This window comes from Microcaecilia unicolor, chromosome 14 (assembly GCF_901765095.1).
Source record: "Microcaecilia unicolor chromosome 14, aMicUni1.1, whole genome shotgun sequence".
NCBI classification, from domain to species: Eukaryota; Metazoa; Chordata; class Amphibia; order Gymnophiona; family Siphonopidae; genus Microcaecilia; species Microcaecilia unicolor.
Window position 1 is genome coordinate 45,402,109 of NC_044044.1, and position 20,273 is coordinate 45,422,381.

At 43.9% G+C, this 20,273-nt stretch overlaps 1 protein-coding gene across 1 annotated transcript in view; it reads right to left on the reverse strand.

Moving 5' to 3' along the window:
- Positions 1–20,273, reverse strand: part of IQGAP3 (IQ motif containing GTPase activating protein 3) — a gene marked incomplete at its 5' end in the record, with an annotated part of 65,829 nt that overhangs the window by 25,190 nt on the left and 20,366 nt on the right. The window contains 10 exon segments of the mRNA XM_030187905.1: positions 1,486–1,649; positions 1,995–2,147; positions 4,589–4,797; positions 5,177–5,246; positions 6,628–6,699; positions 11,557–11,640; positions 12,105–12,275; positions 12,698–12,840; positions 17,117–17,284; positions 20,159–20,249. Coding sequence (XP_030043765.1) covers positions 1,486–1,649; positions 1,995–2,147; positions 4,589–4,797; positions 5,177–5,246; positions 6,628–6,699; positions 11,557–11,640; positions 12,105–12,275; positions 12,698–12,840; positions 17,117–17,284; positions 20,159–20,249 — 1,325 coding nt within the window.

The window sequence follows — 20,273 nt, forward strand, 5'->3', positions numbered from 1 at the left end:
TCTCACCTTGACATGGTTCAATTCTTGCAGGGAGCGAGCCACTTGTGGTCTCTCTTTCATATATTGTGTCCAGAGTGGAACCTTAATTTAGTCTTTCACGCTCTTCAGAAGCATCCTCTTGAGCCATTCTGGAAAGCCTCCTTGAAAGATCCACTAAAGACTGCATTCTTGGTGGCTGTGGCATCAGCACGTAGGTGTTTCGGAGCTTCAGGATCTCTCGTTGGGATCCCTTTCTCCGTTTTTCAGAGGCAGAGGTCTCCTTCTTTTCTTCCCAAAGTGGTATCAGCATCTCATCTAACCAATCTGTGGAGCTTCTGTCCTTTCGCAGAGAGGACGAAAAGGCTCAGTATTCTTCCTTGAAGCTTCTTGATGTGCGTAGTCTCCTCATTAGATATCTGGAAGTCATGAATGACTTTCGCAAGTCGGACAGACTGTGCGTTTTGGTAAACAGAGGCTTGGCCTCATGACTTTAAAGCCCACAATTGCTAGATAGCTGAAGGAGACTATCACATCAGTTTGTTTGCTTGTGGGCTCATTCGAGGCATACAGTGACATCCTGGGTAGAGACTACCTTACTGTCTCTGGCAGATATTTGCAAGGTAGCGACATGGCCGAAGCTCCATACCTTTGTCAAACGTTACAGGGTGGATGTTGTGGCACTCACTGAAGCATTTTGGGAATTCGGTCCTCAGGGTGGTGGCGCCAGGATCCCACCCACTCTAGGGATTGCTTTTAAATATTCCACAAGTTCTAGAATAGTTGGAAGCTATGTAATGGAAGGAAAAATTAAGTCTTACCTGATCATTTTCTTTCCATTAGCTCTTCCTACTATTCCGGAGGCCCACCTGAGGTTTCTAAGATGTTTGGTCTGTGCAAAGTAATGGGTCAAATAACGACCGTCACTTTGCATGGTGCTTTCTACTTATCTGTTGTTGCATACAAGTTGTCCAGAGATGAGAGTGGTCCACACGTTTGTTTGTCTGGTTAGTGTTAGGTTAGCGAGTTGTTTAAGGTTGTTGTGTTTATTCTGAGTTTATCCTTACTGCTTGCCTACGTAAATTCTGAGGAGCTAGACAGCATGCCAATTGAGATGTGGCCATCAACCAGTAGGTGGAGACAGAGAACTGAAAACTAAGCTGAGATATAACTATCCCCCACAGGTTCTGGAATAGTGGGAAGGACTAATAGAAAGAAAATTATCATCAGGTTAAGACCTAATTTCTGCTTCGGAGGGGATAGGACACAGCAGGCCTAAGCATGAGTATGTGTTCTAAGGCCCCACAATGCACTCTGTTTTGCTCACCAGTGCCACCCCAAGATGGTGCCACCCTAGGCAGATGTCTGGTCTATTGGTAGGGCCAGCCCTGAACATGTACAACATGTTACTTTGATTACCAAAGGCAGCTATTCCCAAAAGAATGCATCAGTAATGCTTAAAAAAAACAGCAGAAAAGAGCTTCCCTTTCGTAGCTTGGACAACGTTACCTGATCTCCTCCTGCAGGGCGGTCTTGAAGAGCTGCAGAAGCAGAAAGGCCTCCCTTTCGTTCGAAGCGTAGTTGTACAGTGAGAAAACCACCGACTCCATGAACCTGGTGGACTTGTTCTGGGGCATCTGAAAGATGAGCCGGGCCAGGTACGTTGGCTGGGTCTGTAGAACAGGAAGCAGATCATTCGTGGAAGTGGTTTTCCGAGATTTTGCTTGAGCGCGCGGCAAAGGGGTTTCTCAAGAGCAGTTCCTTTTCAACCCAGTCTTCGAGAACCTTCAGTAGATTTCCAGGGTGTCCAAAATACGGACCGAACAAAATGTGTCTCATGAATACTCAGGGTAGGTATTAAAACCTGGAGGTTCTCATGGCCTGGATTTAGAAGGAACAGCTCGTGGCTCGTATCTGGCCTTGCTCTGTTTCTTCGTAGGTTCTTAAGGAGGAATCCCTCTAATGTGCTGCTCTCCCTTTCCATTCCTCCTAGTGCCTCCAGGAGGCGCTGCACCCACCTGCAGAAGGTAGAAGAGATGCTGGTAGGCCTCCAGCTTCTGCCGGTTCTCTTTGCTGAGCGCCTTTAACCCTTTCTGCTTATCGATGGCCATCATATCCGCCAGCTGTTCCTTGTTCTTCTTGGTGAGTTTTTTGCAGTGTGAAACCACCTCCTAAGAGGAGAGAAAGAGTCCGCACAAAGGCTGCCCACAAATTCATAGCCAAGATCTCACCAATACTAGTGCATTTGTATTTGGGGGAGGGGGGAGGTTCTTATCCCGAGGAAAACTGAAGTCAAACTAACATTCATTTTTCAAGATGCGGCCCATGTGTGACCCAAGGAGGGGGCTAATATTCAAATGAATTTTTATGGACACTGGTGGCCAGTAAGCATGTAACGCAGTAGCTATTTTTTTTATTTAAACAACTAGTAAAAAAGGCCCGTTTCTGACACAAATGAAACGGGCGCTAGCAAGGTTTTCCTCGGAGTGTGTATGTGCGAGTGTGTGTGTGTGAGAGAGAGAGTGAGTGTGGGTGTGAGTGTCTGTGAGAGAGAGAGTGAGTGTGTTTCACACAGATACAGTGTGTGCAAGAGAGAGAGTGTGTGAGACACAGACTCTCTGTGAGACTGAGTGTAAGAGACCAAGAGAGTGTGTGAGTGACTGTATGACACATAGAGAGTGAATGTGATACAGTGTGAGACATAGTGTGTGAGAGACAGTGTGTGAGAGTGAGAGAAAGACATTGACTGTGAGAGAGAGAGTGTGTGTGTGACAGAGATACCTCCCCCCTCTCTGGGGTCAGGGCCCCCCTCCCTCTGTCTGGTGTCAGGCCCCCCTCTCTCTCTCTGGTGTCTGAGCGTTACTGTGCAGGACGCTGAGCTCTGGCTGTGCTTCAAGGAACTGACCAATCCTATTTATTAGAATGCACCTCCAACATTCTGAAGCCGAGAAACCTCGTGTGGTTGGTCGCTTCTGCTTGTGATGAACCCGGAAGTACGTGATGTCAATTCAGGAGATGGATACAGAGAGCAGGAATGCCTCAGCCATGCAGTCAGCTTCAGAATGTTGGAGGTGCCTTTTATTATATAGGATTCTTATGTACTACCTACTTGTTAATAAAACAAAAAAAACAATTGAAGTTTTTCCTCTTGTATTTTTTGGACAGCCTGTTTTTCTTTCCATTACTTAGGTGCCATTATAGATTCTGAACTGTTATTTCATGATCAAATCTCTTAGCTTCTCAAATAAGGATTTTGTGCACTACGTAGGCTCCGCACAAAACATGCTTATTTAGATTTTCATTTGATGCATATTCTCATTCATTCGCTCTTGTGTAAATTTCTGAGTTGGGTTATTGCAACTCTATTAATACAGGCTGTACCAGGTCTCAACTGAAGTGTCTTCATATCCCTTCATAATGTTCTAATGCTCGTTTTCTCTGTCGTGCTAGATCGAACCATATCTCATTATTTAAACGCCATCACTGTTTTCCCCTTCCATTTCGTGCCCAATTTAAGATTCCCTGACACATAAGGCATATTATACTGGTCTTTCCTTATTTCTATCATCCAAAGCTATTCCTTATACTCCTGTTAGAGCTCTTCACTCTATTGATAATGGCGTTCTTTTAAGAAAATTTCACTTTGTGTGACTTAGCTTTTCTTTTCTAATTGTAAATCGCCTAGACCTATTTTTTAAAAATTTTGTTATTTATAACCATTTAAATTTTTACAAGCGATAAAACAACTTGCTGGAAATACAGAGAAAGTAATATGTAGGAATTATTTCAGTCAGGTAATTCTATTCTCTTCCTTAGACCACTAAATAGGGAGAGTGAAACAAGATAAGGAGATCAATTAAACAGTAAACAGAAAAAAAACCCCCGTAGTATTAACTTGATTATCCCCAGATATTAGTCGTCTAATTCATTATTCCACATTGATCATCTGGTTGGCTTCTTCAAGGCCAATACGGTGTATAGTCAAATCATTTCATTGAAAACATACTTATTGTCCAATATTAGTTAGAAATAATACATCTGATGACATTATCTCTCTTTTAAAAACCAGAAGTTATTTAACAATACATATACTTAAGTCTCTAATTCAAATCCCACTGATTAAAGTAATCCCAGTTTTCACAGGCTTCACTCCTTTTAAAGTAATAATTTGAGGAAATATTTCTGAGGAAAACTTTAGGAGTCATACCTTTGGGAAAAACAATAATCTCGATATCATCTATAATAATATTCATTTTATTATTCAAAATTTCTATCGCCTAGACCTATTTTTAAAAATTAGGCGGTATATCAAATAACATTGTGTTAACAGCGTAACAACAGCAAAATGACCAAATATAAGCATAAAATATGATCAGTTGGTGAAATGAATCCTAGCAGAGTAAGCTTATCCCGCACCATATGATACTGTCACTTTGCGTCAACCCACTGCTGTGTTTGATGTCTCAGCGCAGACCCATCGCAGAACATTCCTGGCTTCTTACCAGGCCCAGAGTGGGTTATGGGCAATGCCCCCAGTCTTTACCTGCACAGTCGAGACAGTAACAGCAGTTTTCTCTTCCTTACCCTCCCCTCCAAGACCCCTCCTCGTTACCTGCAGGGTGATCCTGTTCTTCACCAAGAGTCCTATCTTGATGTCCATGAGGTTCAGGCCGTTCTCCAGCTGCTGGTTGAAGCGGATCATCTTCACCACGTCCTCCCTTAGCTTCACACCCTGCAGCTCCTCCAAAAAATCGCGTTCGCTCTGCTCCAGCAGGTGGGCAAATTTCCTGAGGACACTCAGCGGAGGGTTTCTCGCGTGCACTGCAATGAACAATTCCAGGCTCAGTGGAGGCGTGTGAGAAGTCAGCCAGTGCGAGTCATAGGGCAATTAGGGAAGCTTTTTAATGAGAGTAAATGAGATCATCAAATTAAAAAAAAAAAACTTTTAAGAGAACCCAGAAAATACAGGTCAGCGATGGCCAAATGACCAGATTGCCTGGTGCTTATACATCTGCCAACCTCATCACAGAGACGAGGTCTGCTTCGTGTCCAGGTGTGGGAGTCTTGGGTTCCCTACCTGGGTTATGTCTCAGCAAAGACCCAGAATGAGGGGTCTGGAATTCTCTCGGAATTCAGCAATGCCATTGTACCGACTTCCTCCCACCCCTTTGGGTTATCATGCCAACGTCTGGGAGCTTACCCAGCATCCGGTAGTCTCCTCTAGCCTTGTTGGCTCTCACAAAAGCCTGAATTTTGATGACAGAATCAATCTGAAAGATACGGTATCACAGGTTAACACTTTTCACTGCAGGATGTCAGGAAGATTTCTACGGCCTAGTGAATAAATCAAATTGCAAGCCAATGGGAAATCCCACTGGCCCAGTAACTCCTTGTGACCTTTCCATGCTTCAGGTCTAATCCCAGGTCTGCCAATAATATACAATAAGATCAAGTCTAGGATTAGGCGCTCACAGGTACGCACCTCTTTGCACAGGAAAATTACATTACGTTACGACATTTGTACCCCGTACATAACATTCAAAACATTCGGTGCAGTTTACAAATCAAGAATTAAGTACAGCTCAAGCCTTATACAAGACATTTCGAAATAAAAATGTAGCAGCCATGCACGTAACGCTATTCTATAAGAGTGTGTCTGTAAGAGGGGGAGGGGGAAGACATGGAGGCATATTTTCAAAGCACTTAGCCTTTCAAAGTTCCATAGAAACCTATGGAACTTTGGAAGGCTAAGTGCTTTGAAAATGATAGAATACTATAAAGTATATTTGCCTTTGCCTCATTTAGGCACCACAATTACACCAGGTCTACGGGAACCTAAATGTAAGGCACGCCAACGCAGGGTTACGCTAGCCTTTTATAATGGAATCTGGGAGCCCTAGTGCTGTTCTAGAAGAGACTCTTACTGCGTGGTACGGGAGCGCCTAGAAGGGGGAGCCCAGCTATAGAACAGCCTCCAATGTGAGCCAGCCCTGAAATTTCCAGTGGAGCCACAGTTACCTTCCTCATCCCACCCCAAGGGTCCAGCATTTCTTCCCTCTTCCCCTCCCTGCCCACAGGTTCAATATCTCCCCTCCCCCAATCCCGTGGGTCTGGCACCTCTACAGACTTAAGCCACCCGCAAAGCTCACGCAGGGATCAGCTGACCAACTGGACCAAGAGCAAAACACTCAGAACCAGAGACTGAAAAGTGTGTCCATTCACCTGCTGGAGATAGAAAATACTGAGGAGGTCAAGGAGGTTTGATTAACAGGAGACAGCAGAGCGTGCTTGGCCCGTTATCTGGCCTGAAACCGGTAGGTGGAGCTTGTTGCCATATCGATTACATTGTTTTGGGTGTGCCAAGATGGTGGCAGCTGCATTGGGGAGAATCTTGGGTGGAGTGGCTTCAGCCTTGTGATATCACACCATCTCCTGTTAAATCAAACCTCCTTTGAGAAGCTGGACTGGATGCCAAAAGAGAAAGGGAACTGAGCTGACCTCTCTCCACCTGCTGGTTGATGGACACAACTATCCCACAAGTTCTGAAACAGTGGGAAACTACATAATGGAAGTTTCTTTTACGCTTTCATTTTACCAAGGCAAACTTTTCCCGATTATTGGGTTTGTAAGGGTAAAGGATTTAGGGCTTACATTTTTCCAGAAAAACTGCAGCCGCTCCAGGTATCGCCTGCGAGTTCGCCACATACGCAGCCAGGATTGAATCTACAGGAAGAAGAGGAGACACAAGGTGAAGGGAGAAGTTCACTCCGTCACAGACTAATGCGGAGTGGTCAGCTTATACTAGGCATGCCCAGTCACAAGCTACTAAATTCCAACTGTCCCACGAATGAGGGGAAAAGACCTCAGCGGCCTTAATGGCCCTTAATTAGGCACCCTAAAAAGCCTCACAAGAAGACCATCATCATTGGTCTAAAACCCCTATTTGTTAAAATATTTTTAACACATTTTTTTCTATATATTAAATTTACTAATGTATTTACGTCAACATTTACTATTCATGCTTAATGAATAGCAATAGATTTGTAACTTGTTTCAATATAGGCTTCAATCAAACATTTTTCCAAAGACCAAAGTGACAATAAACTTAGTGTGCCTAATTAAGGACCATTAAAACCACTGAGGTCTTTTCTCCTTAATAAGTAAAAGGTTAAAAAAAAAGAAAAGAACATTATTCGTGGGTCAGTTCGAATTTAGATTAGTCAATTGTGATTGTATACAGTGATTCTAAGTTCCTTAATCCATCGTTAACATAGTAAGGTTTTTTTTTTTTTTTTTACTTATTTCTGTTTGTGGTTTTTAGTTAGTGACAAGCAAAAAAGCAAGGCTATCATCTGCCCCCTGCCCTCCATGTCCAGCAATTCTTCCCTCCCTTCCCATCCATGTCTAGTGATTCTCCTCTGCCCTCCCCTCCCCTCGGTGTCCCGCGATTCTGTCCTCCCCTCCATGTCCAGCGATTGTCCTGTGCCCTGCCCTCCATGGCCAGTACTCTGTTCTTCCTGCCGCCCTGCCTTTACACCGTTCATCTTACCTGAGGTCGCAGTGGCGGCACCTCCACTCCTCCTCACGTCGCCTCCAGTCTTCCCTCCCAGTGTCCCGCCCTCCTCTGATGTCATTTCGTCTTTACGAGAAAGGCAGGACACTGAGAGGGAAGGGAACTCTGGAGGTGAGCTGACGTCAGCATGCTATTACGAACCCAGCCAGCCATCCAGGGAAGCAGAGTTACAAATTGTTATATAGATGGGTGTGTTTTTTATACCTGTTGTGACGGAAAAAATCTAGAGGCTCTGTTTACTAAGGTGCGCTAGAATTTTTAGCACATGGTAAATGGTAGACATCCATATATTCCTATGGGTGTCTCTAATTTTTAGAACGCGCTAAAAACACTAGCGCACCTATAGCGCAGCTTAGTAAATAGGGCCCTAGGTCTTTAACTTGCAATAGTTATCTTGTTTCTGTTCACTTAACAAAATCGGAAACCCTTAAAGCTTCCGTTACACTTAATTGTGCTTTGCTTAATGTTAGATCTGTCAGGAACAAGACTTCATTGGTATTTGATATTATTAAGGATCAAAACCTGGATTTATTATATATTTCTGAGTCTTGGCTTTTTTTTTCCCCTGAGAAGTTAGTTATGTCCACTTGGGTATTATGTTTACTATCAGTCATGTGATTGTAAAAGAGAAGGAAGCCAGACTTATACGGTCTGTGCCAGAGCTGGTGGTTGGGAGGCGGGGTTGATGGTTGGGAGGCAGGGATAGTGCTGGGCAGACTTATACGGTCTGTGCCAGAGCCGGTGGTTGGGCGGCGGGGATAGTGCTGGGCAGACTTATATGGTCTGTGCCAGAGCCGGTGGTGGGAGGCAGGGATAGTGCTGGGCAGACTTATATGGTCTGTGCCAGAGCTGGTGGTGGGAGGTAGGGATAGTGCTGGGCAGACTTATATGGTCTGTGCCAGAGCTGGTGGTGGGAGGCGGGACTGGTAGTTGGGAGGCGGGGATAGTGCTGGGCAGACTTATACGGTCTGTGCCAGAGCTGGTGGTGGGAGGCGGGGCTGGTGGTTGGGCGGCGGGGATAGTGCTGGGCAGACTTATATGGTCTGTGCCAGAGCCGGTGGTGGGAGGCGGGGATAGTGCTGGGCAGACTTATATGGTCTGTGCCAGAGCTGGTGGTGGGAGGCGGGACTGGTAGTTGGGAGGCGGGGATAGTGCTGGGCAGACTTATAGGGTCTGTGCCAGAGATGGTAGTTGGGAGGCGGGGTTGGTGGTTGGGAGGCGGGGATAGTGCTGGGCAGACTTATACAGTCTGTGCACTGAAGAGGACAGTACAAATAAAAAAAAGTAGCACATATGAATTTATCTTCTTGGGCAGACTGGATGGACCGTGCAGGTCTTTTTCTGCCGTCATCTACTATGTTACTATGTTACTATGTTTACTGGCGGCTACAGATTTTTAAACATTTTATAAGCAAGTTGTTCCAGATTTTAATGGAATAGAAGTTTTATTTGTTATTTAAATATTATTTTACATTATTGTGCTCCAGGTATTCTTTATAACGATTATGCCAATTTTATATCTTTCTTTCTTAGCAGATTTGAATGTTCAAATGAAGAGGGCCATTGTATTGGCTGATTTTAATTATCCATGCTGATCAGAGACAGGTAGTTGATGGTATTCTATACTTTATGGAATCCATAGGCTGGAGACAGACTGTGAACTGTAGGACACATATCAAGGGACACTTTAGATTTAATTTTGTAGATGAATATTCTCCATCTGATCATCCTAGGGTTGAGCAGATGGTAGATATCCCTAGGTCTATCACTGTATTATCTATTTTTCCATTAGGACTTGTTTTATTGAAAAGAGGTCTCCTTGCTCAATAGTTCTTACTCATAGAAAACATTATGAGACTTGAGATTTAAAATCTACTGTTATCGCTCAATTGCAATCTTTTGAATTACGTAATGTTTCTCAAGCTGTTGATTGTTGGGATTCAGCCCTTTACAAGTCTTTGGAAATTGTTGCTCCTTTTGAAACAAACAGGGTTAGGCAATCTCAAAAAGCTCCCTGGTTTACCGTAGAATTGAAAGGCCAGAAGTGTGAGCTGAGGAAGTTTGAACGTCACTGGAGGAAATAGCCATCTAGAGTTATTTATTGATTGCATTTGTATCCCACATTTCCCCACCTATTTGCAGGCTCAATGTGGCTTACAGAGTTTTGTTATGACATTGTCATTCCAGGATATCAGATACACTTAGTATTGTATAGAGCTTAAGTAAGTATCATCTTAAACTCCAGTATTACAAAAAAAAACAAAAGTACTTTAATAAAGTTATTGAATCTGCTCTGAGTCAGTCCAAGGAATTGTATTATGTGGTATCTAAATTAGTAGCCACTGGGAAACCCAATCTCTTACGTGATTCATCCCAGAGTAATCAGGATTTTGATGTGGGTTTCTTAGAAAAAACAAAGTAGCATGAATAGTCATGGGCTTTGATCAGAATATATTTCCTCTTGAAATTACATCCAGTTTAGCAACAGAATCTCAAGTAATTTTCAGTCTGTTTCTGTTGTGCAAATGCTGAAGTGTTTTTTCTCACGTTAATAATTCTTACTGTCGACTTAATCATTGTTTTCCTTCAGTTTTGAAGGCGAGATGTGGTTGCTGAGCAATTTGTGGAGATAGTTAATCTTTGTCTGAAGGCTCTGTTCCTAACTCTCTGAAACAGGCGACTGTTAGACCTCTTTTAAAGACTCAACTCTCTTTGAGTGAATCACGTCGAGAACTACAGACCAATTTCCTCATTGCCACTTTTAGCAAAGGTCTTGGAAAGAGTTGACTATGATCAATTAGTGGACTTTTTAGAAGCTCAAAATATTTCGGACATAAACCAATTTGGCTTTTGTAGACTTCATGATACAGAAAGCTTATTGCTTTCATTTGTTGATACCATTAGAGATGGGTTTGATCATGGTGATCGTTTTCTTCTTGCGAGTTTAGACATTTCAGCTGCATTTGATATTAGTAGTCATAAAGGTTTGCTGAAACGGCTTCAATCAATTGGAATTTCTGGAACAGCTTTACAATGGTTTACATCCTTTCTGTCAGATAGAAAGTTTTGTGTAAATGTGGGTCAGTACCATTCTGAGGTTTTTTTGAGTGTAACACCAGAGTTCCTCAGGGTTCTACTTTATCTGCAGTACTATTGCGGGCAAGCCTAGACTCCGAAGCCACCTGGACTGCTTTACCACCCAAAACCAAACTCATACAGTAACTTCCCACTTTAAACTTCACTGGCTTCCTATCAAGGAACGCGTAAACTTCAAAGCCCACACAATGATCCACAAGATCCTCCATGGCGAATCTCCAAGCTACATGAACAACTTGATCGATCTTCCAGCCAGGAACGGGTCCAAATCTTCTCGTACTTATCTCAATCTCCATCTTCCCAATTGCAAAGGCCTCAAATACAAAACCTACTATGCATCCAACTTCTCCGTTATAGGCAGCCAACTCTGGAAAGCAATACCTCGACACATCCGAACAACCAATGAACACCTACCCTTCCGAAAGCTGCTTAAAAAAAACTTACCTCTTCAGACAAGCTTACCCAAATAACCCAACTTAATTTTCGAACTCAAACCACACTACCCATACTCCAATCCTCTCCCACACATCCCTCCCTATTGTCCTACTCTTTCCAACTGGATCATCTCTGTGATACTTCATACCATGCTCTCTGTTATCTCTGTGGTACTTTGTACCACACCTTGTACCTTACCTTGTGTTATCTCTATGATACTCTGTACCACATCCTGTAAGCCGCACTGAGCCTGCTATCGAGCAGGAAAGAGCGGGGTATAAATGCCATAAATAAATAAATAAAATACACAGCTTGTCATAAAATAAACCCAACAGGGAAACACTCAGTCATTTTCCCTAGGTGTTCTGCCCCAAAGATACTATCAGGGAAAGTTCTGACAATCCTGGAAACTCTAAGGTCAGTATTTACTGGATAGGTTAACAGCACAGAACACCTTTATGAGAGGCAAACCTCACCTTTACCACTGCTGCTGTGTTTTTATGCAAGTACCAGAGCCTTTCCAAGTAAGCTTTCCGCTGCCTGTAGCCTCGCCAGCATGCCTAGGGACACAGGAGAACAGAGAATGAATCATGATCAGTTGAGGGCAGATCCATAGGGACTGTCAGTTCATTGGCATGGGGTGAGGTGTGTCTCTCTCTCCCCCACCCCTCATTACCCTTGGGACCAGTTATACAGAGAAAGGTTTCATCAGTATGTGTGTGTGGGGGGGTTGGGGGTGGAAGACCAGACCAGCTCACATTTTTTTTTTGTTACCCAAGCTAAGAAGGTTACAGCAGAGACCATAAAGGAGTTTCCAGTTTTTTGCTTTAAAATTCAAGGATATGTACCTACAAGAGGAACTAGAAAATGCCAGAATTCATCTTTAAAAACAAAAACAACCCCCTCTCCATACCTTACTGACATATGTTCCTGACCCCACTCTTTTCCCAGAGATTTACAGCTCACTGCTAATTCCTGCCGATACACTTCAAACCAACGCCGCTGTCCATCGCTAGCCCAGTACCTGGATTTTAATTACTGCTGGAAGCTGCTTCCTTAAGCAGAAACTGCGCTGGGCAAACTCCCTGCGGACTAGGTAACCGCGCATCCACGCCTGCAGCTGGACGATGAGCTTAGTGCTGGCTTCCCATTGGCACTTCCGGTCGTACGCCCCTGTGACACGAGTGATGGTGGCCTGAAGAGAGAGTTTATGAAATTATACATCTTAGACACAGCTTCATATTGCGTTCTCAAAGCATCAGAAGGAAACTTAACTCCTGAGAGGAAAGAGATGACCTGATGGCAGTGATTTGAATCTTGGGCCCACCCATGGCTCCTCAGGCTAGCCAGGGATGGTGAGGGATTCCCAGCCATCATTTAACAGTGACCTCTCACAGCTGGCTCATGTCTCTGTTAGAGGACTTTCACTACAGCAAGTGGGGGTTACGCCAAGAGGGTTAAGAGAGAAATCTCCACACAGCTATGAATGATGGCCCACGGCACCAGCTGGAGCAGGTTCTGATTAAGCCATAAACCCAAATGAGTAGGAAAAGCTACAGGGCACGGTATTAAGCGGCATACCAATACACACCTGTCTCTAACCTTCAGAGCTCTCACCTGCATTTCTTCTCGGGTCAAATGGGTGCTGTGAGCAATGAAGTCCCGAGGCCGGTCCCAGGTCCCTTCAAAGGTGTGCAGATTCAAATAATATTCACCCCCATCCTTCAACTGGTGTCTAACCCACAGGCTCTTCACATCACCTGATTATAAAGACCGAAGAGAAACAGAGGCAAGTGAAAAAAATAAAACAGAAATTTACTGCCAAAGTAACAGGCCCGTTTAAAACAAATCGGAGAAAATTTGTCTTTACCCAACGCGTAATTAAACTCTGGAATTCGTTGCCGGAGAACGTGGTGAAGGCGGTTAGCTTGGCAGAGTTTAAAAAGGGGTTAGACGGTTTCCTAAAGGACAAGTCCATAAACCGCTACTAAATGGACTTGGGAAAAATCCACAATTCCAGGAATAACATGTATAGAATGTTTGTACGTTTGGGAAGTTTGCCAGGTGCCCTTGGCCTGGATTGGCCGCTGTCGTGGACAGGTTGCTGGGCTCAAAGGACCTTTGGTCTTTTCCCAGTGTGGCATTACTTATGTACTTATGCCATCAAAACATGGCTGTTTAAATAAGCTTACTGCTATCATTTTGGTTTGTGTCTGGTATGGGTTGCTCTGGAGGTTTCTGATCCCACTTTTCCCATCTTTTCTGCTTTTTCCCTTATGTACCTCCCTCTCATCTTTGTTTTGAGTACGATTGTAAGTTTATTTTGTTTTTTATAGAATTGTAAACCGATTTGATCTGGCTGTCAGGTATTTATTTTTAGATTTTGCTCACCCCTTTTTCAGTAGTAGCTTAAGGTGAGTTACATTCAGGTACTCTGGATATTTCTCTGTCCCAGGAGGGCTCACAATCTAAGTTTGTACCTGAGGCAATGGAGGGTTAAGTGACTTGCCCAAGATCACAAGGAGCAGCAACATCATTTGAACCGGCCACCTCTGGATTGCAAGACCGGTGCTCTAACCACTAGGCCACTCCCTCCACTCAGCAACATTCCATGTAGAATTTGAAATAGGCTGGGATTCTGGAATCTTGCTATTCTTTGGGGTTCTACCTGGAATGTTGCTACTCTTTGAGATTGTGCATGGAATCCCTGTTAATGGGACTTGATATACTGCCTTTCTGTGGTTTTTGCAACTACAATCGAAACGGTTTACATAGTATATACAGGTTGTTATTTGTACCTGGGGCAATGGAAGGTTAAGTGACTTGCTCAGAGTCAAAGGAGCTGCAGTGGAAATTGAACCCAGTTCCCCAGGATCAAAGTCCACTGCACTAACCACTAAGCAACTCCTCCTCTCCATGTGGTCTATTCGGTCTGTCTAAACAAGTTACTGAGCTCTCCAATCCCCTCCGCTCTCTCAGAGATCCTCTGTACATTGACACAGTCAGTCAATCCATCCATCCACATTTCACCCTTAAGAGATCCTATGCACTTGTCCCAAGTTTTCTTGGATTCAGATACAGTCCTCATCTCCACCACCAACACCGGGAGGCCGTTCCATGAAGTCACCACCCTTTCCATGAAGAAGAATTTCCTCAGGTTACTCCCGAGTCTGTCCCCCCCTTCAACGTCATCCAATGCCCCCCTCATTCCAGAGCTCTCCCTTCAATCGAAAGAGGCTTGCCTCCTGTGCACTTATGCCGTGTAGATATTTAAATGTCTCTATTATATCTCCCCACTCTCACCTTTCTTCCAAAGTATACATATTGAAATCTTTAAGTCTGTCCTCATAGTAGCCACCCTCTGGACAGAGTCCATCTTGATCTTTTTGAAGGTATGGTCTCCAGAATTGTACACAGTACCTAAATGAGGTCTCACTAAAGACTTATAAGGGTCCTTTCACTAAGAAGCGCCAATGATAAGATGCCCATTAATATTCCTACGGACGTCTTAGTGCCCGCTAATTGTTAACGCATGCTAAATCTGTTAGCATGCTTTAGTAAAAGGACCCCATAGAGAAGCATATCCCCTCCTTTTTCCTGATGGCCATTCCTCTCTCTATGCACCCAAGCATCCTTCAGATATAATCACCCCATGTGGAGTACTTCAAACAGTATATTCCGCCTGGACCGATATGCTCATATCACCCCTCTCCTCAAGACACTTCACTGGCTTCCGATCAAGTACCGCATACAGTTCAAGCTTCTCCTTCTTACCTACAAATGCACTCAGTCTGCAGCCCCTCATTACCTCTCTACCCTCATTTCCCCTTACGTTCCCGCCTGTAACCTCCGCTCACAGGACAAATCCCTCCTCTCAGTACCCTTCTCCACCACCGCCAACTCCAGGCTCCGCCCTTTCTGCCTCGCCTCACCCTATGCTTGGAATAAACTCCCTGAGCCCATTCGCCAGGCCCCCTCCCTACCCATCTTCAAATCCTTGCTCAAAGCCCACCTCTTCAATGTCGCCTTCGGCACCTAACCTATTCAGGAAATCTAGACTGCCCCAATTTGATTGCCCCTATTTGACTGACTGCACATTTGTCCTTTAGATTGTAAGCTCATTGAGCAGGGACTGTCCTTCTATGTTAAACCATACAGCACTGCGTAACCCTAGTAGCGCTTTAAAAATGTCAAGTAGTACATGTGTGGTGGAGCTGTATCAAAGTGAAAGCCTTTTGGAAGGCTGTTCACAGTAGGCTGCAGCACTGGGTGGGCTGTTCAATTGCCTGGGCCCCAGAGGTTTTTCTTTTCTCTATAAAGGTAGCAGGTCTTACAACACATCAACAAGCTTTGGTGAGGCAGGCGGTGGGGGCTGCCCGGGTAGTAATAGCTTCGCACTGGAAACAAGTGGGGGTCCCACCAATTGCGAAGTGGTATAATAAATTGCGATATGTGTGTGAAATGGAGAGACTTGTAGCAGAACGGAAACATCAAAAGAGCAAATGGTATTTGACCTGGAAATTCTTTCTCAATGATGCGAACACAACCTAGAGTTATGCTGGTGCAAATGTAAGGTTGGAAAAGTTTAATGTAATCCCCACAAGGTGGTGAGGGGGGGGAGGGGAAGGGACGGGGAGGGGAGGGGAGGGGGGAAAAAAAAAATAAATAAAAAAAAATAAAATAAAATAAAAAAATAAAAAAAGTCAACAGAGGGTTTTTTCTTTTTGAATGTTGTTATAATACAGAAAGCATTTTGTTGGAATGTTTGTCACATGGACATATTTGTACAACTGCACTGATGGATTTTGTTTTGCACAAAATGTAATGCAAAAATGTTCAATAAAGACTTTATACAAATAAAAAAAAAAATAAAAAAAATGTCAAGTAGTAAGTAGTAGTAGTAAGAATTATAAACAATTTAATTGTGCCAAAATGCATTTATCACAGCTTTGGAATGAGTGAATATATAGTAATGATGAGAAGTTATGAGCAATGAGGACGTATATCTCATTCTACCAGGTTGTTTTTGTGTCTATTTTATTTTTTAATTTTACATTGTTTTTAATCAATTCAGTTTATTTTACAATGATTTTAGATGTATTTGTGTATTTTAGTTATTGTTTGTAATTTTCATGTCATGAGGTAGTTTGTGTATATGTGTTATGAATGTTCTATTGTTCTCCACTATAAATAAACCCCCTATACAGTGCCCTTAAAATTTTGCAGCCCAAATGCATGACCCTGCATTTTATAGCATTAAATCTTAGCTGCCAAATGATCGCAGATGTTGGTATAATCCGCAAAGAGGCAAGCCTCATCACTGTGCCTTTTGATCTAATGGATCCTCAGAAGCTTAGCCGAAATTGGGAGGCGGGGCTGGTATTTGGGTGGTGGGGCTAGTTCTGGGCAAGACTTCTACGGTCTGTGTCCTGAAAATGGGGCTAGTTCTGGGCAAGACTTCTACGGTCTGTGTCCTGAAAATGGCAGATACAAATCAAGGTAAGGTATACACAAGAAGTAGCACAGATGATGAGTTTATCTTGTTGGGCAGACTAGATGGACCGTGCAGGTCTTTTTCTGCCGTCATCTACTATGTTACTATGTTGCGAAGCTTATACACCCTAGTGCATAAGCTTCGCAGGATGGTCAGTGAATGTTTGCCTGATCAGGGGAACTAGGGAAATACCAACTACTGGGATGAAACATCCGAAGCCTGAATCAATGGGCGCCAACAGCTAGGGCTGAAAAATTACCAAAATATATTCCCAGGTCACACAACTAAGTTAGAGATCAGTAACCGCCATGCCTGACCACAATTTTAGGGAATAAAGGGAGAGTTCAAGGCGGGATAACCGAAAAACCTTACAGTGCCTTGAGGATAATCCTCTCATGAAGAGGGCCCGGGACAGGAGGAAAACTCAAAAGGATAAAAAAGGCATTCTGATCACACAAAATCCCATCCCCTTTCTGACAAAGGCAACTGTATCCCGTGTGTGAAAAGAGGGCACTCCTTGGCACCAGATATTGCGCTCTCACCCATTCGTATCTTTGCGTTCATGGTGTTAGCGAGCTCAAACTGGTATAGCGCAGCACAGTCCATCACAACCCCGAGCAGCGCCACGTCAGGGTTGCAGAGCACACGTGCAGTCTGCGAGGGGTTCCCTTCCTTGATCGCCTGATTGATGGCGGCAATGCCCAGAGCCACTAGGAGGAAGAAAGAAAAGAATAGGAAAAATTAAGTTATATGGGACAGACACCTGCTTTTGGGAACATTCTTGGTTATTGTGCGACAGGAGGCGGGAGGCGCTGGCTTCAGACCACACTCAGTCTGCTGCAAATGCATTTCCTTAGATGCTGAAATAATTCAGGTGTTTAAAAAAAAAAAAATCATCTGATGTGCCTCTCTCAGCCCGGCCTTTTCTTTTCAGGTTTCTACAGCACAGCAGACCAGATGCTTAAGACAAGATTCAATCTGCACAGACATCACATGAAAATAGCCGGTGCCAGTCAAGCCCCCACCCCTGTGGGCCAACACTTCACAAGACCAGAACACTGCACCAGTGATTTCACAGTAAGAATACTGAAAGGTAATTTTAAAACAATACAGGAATGTAAGACCTTTGAAATAAGAATGATTGAATATTTTGACACCCAACAAACAGGACTTAATAAGGATCTGGGTTTTCTAACTCATTATAAACCATAAAGCTGTATTTCTCTGTTTATTACCCTCCTCTCACCTACCAACACCCATCCTGTTAGAATATCAATGAAATGCTTTGATGTCCCCATGCATACCCCCACCCTCCCACTCTGTCAGACTGTCAAAGTAATGCTTTTATGTTTCTCTTATATATACTGCTACCACATTTGCTTATTTCCGATCTGACGAAGAAGGGCAACCTTTGAAAGCTAATCAAGAAACGTATTAAGTCCAATAAAAAAGGTATCATCTTATTTTCTTTTTCATGTTTTATTTTGTTTGATTTCTATTGATAACCTTTAAGAGTGGACTAACAGGGCTACCACACCTCTCTACAGCACCGCTGAAGTCAACATCTCTTCAGCTGTGACACTATAAGGAGAATTTAGGTCTTACCTGATCATTTTCTTTCCATTACTCCTTCCCAGTATTCCAGAACCTGTGGAATAGTTGTGTCCATCAACCAGCAGGTGGAGATAGAGAACTGAAAACTGAGCCGAGATTTTTCTTGGCATTCAGTCCAGTTCCTCAGTATTTACGTATAGAAGCAGTAAGGAGAAATTCAGAACAAACGCAACAACCTTAAAACAACTCGCTAACCTAACACTAACCAGACCAAGCAAACATGTGTGGACCTCTCATTTCTGGACAACTTGGAGAGCAATGATAAGCAAGAAGCACCATGCACAGTGACAGTCGTTATTTCACTCATTACGTCTCAGAAACCTTGAGTGGGCCTCTGGAATAGTGGCAAGGACTAATGGAAAGAAAATTATTCCATTATGTAGCTTCCCACTATTCCAGAACATGCGAGACGCTTAAAAGCAATCCCTAGAATGGGTGGGATCCTGGCACCACCGCCCTGAGGACAACCGCCCAAAACGGACTTCCAAGCACTGCAATGTCTACATTGTAGTGCTTGTCAAATGTATGCAGTGTCGACCACATTGCTGCCTTGCAAATATCCACTGGAGACAGTAGGGTAGTCTCGCCCAGGATGATGCTGTACACCTCACAGAATAAGCCCACAAGGCCTGAGGAACCTGCTTCTCCGCAAGCAAACAAGCTGACATAAGTCTCCTTCAGTCATCTAGCAACTGTGAGATTGGAAGCCATGAGGTCAAACATCTGCTTACCAAAACACAGTCTGTCCAAATTGCGAAACTCATTTGTGACTTCCAGATATCTAATGAGGAGACTCTATATACACTGAGAAGCGTCACGGAAGAATACAGAGCCTCTTTGTCCTCTCTGCTAAAGGACAGAACCTTCAATGACTGGTTGAGATGTAATGACGATACCGCTTTCGGAAGAAAGGGAGGAACTGTGCACAGGGAGTCTCCCACCTCTGAAAAAGCGGAGAAAAGGAATCTCGACAAGAGAGAGGCTGAAGCCCCAAAACCCTTTGTGCCAATGCAGCAGTCACCAGGAACGCTGCCTTTAGAGCAAGATTTTTCAAGGAGACCTTCTGGAGTGGCTCAAAACGAGGCTTCAGATGATCCCCAAGGACTAAAAGTAAGTTTTCTACTCTGGACACAGCATATGAAAAGGAGGCTGCAAGTAGCCCACTCCACTCAAGAATCAAACAATATCTGGGTGAGCTGCAAGAGACATCTTCCACAGTCAACCCCCGAAACAGGCCAAAGCCATAACCTGAAATTTAGAGAACCCAACGCCAATCCTTTCTGAAGATCTCTCTGGAGAAACACTAGGATGTGTGCGAACTGAGCAGAGAAGGGAAAAAGTCCACACTTAGAACATCAGTCCTCAAACATCCTCCACACTCTCAGGTACCATGTATGTTGAGCATTTCTGAGCCTGAAGCAAGGTAGCGATGACCAAACCAGAGCCACCTCCAGATATGATTCTGCAGACTCAAACCACCCGCAAAGCTCAACTGTGGACCAGTTGACCAACTGGACCATGAGCAAATCACTCAGCAACAGAAGCTGAAAAGTGTGTCCATCCACCTGCTGGAGATAGAAAATACTGAGGAGCTGAACTGGATGTCAAGGGAGAGATGTCTCAACTCAGTTTTCAGTTCTCTATCTCCACCTGCTGGTTGACAGACTATCTCATAGGTTCTAGAATAGTGGGAAGCCGTGTAATGGAAAACTTCAGCTGTTACTGCTCAAAGATTTTTGCCACTTATACCTCCCTCCAAACCAAAGTCTAGCCATTAGAAGGCCTGGACTCCCTACCTCCATTAAGCAAGCAAAAGCAAAGAGCTAAATATTGGGGTAGGCTGACACCCAGTGATTATCCAGAAAACAGCAGTAGAAGTAGCTTTTCGTATCCTGCAGTACCTGCTCTCTCTCTCTAGGTGACATGGGGAAGAAAATATCCCCTACCTTCTTCAACCAATGGTTTCTTACTTTTTTTTGCCTTTGCAGTGTCCTGATTGGCTTTCAAGACACCTTGCCGAATCTCTTCCAGCCACAGGGCTGCTCCCGGGTCTTTCGTGGTCTGTGAAAGAGAAGTAAAGTGCTC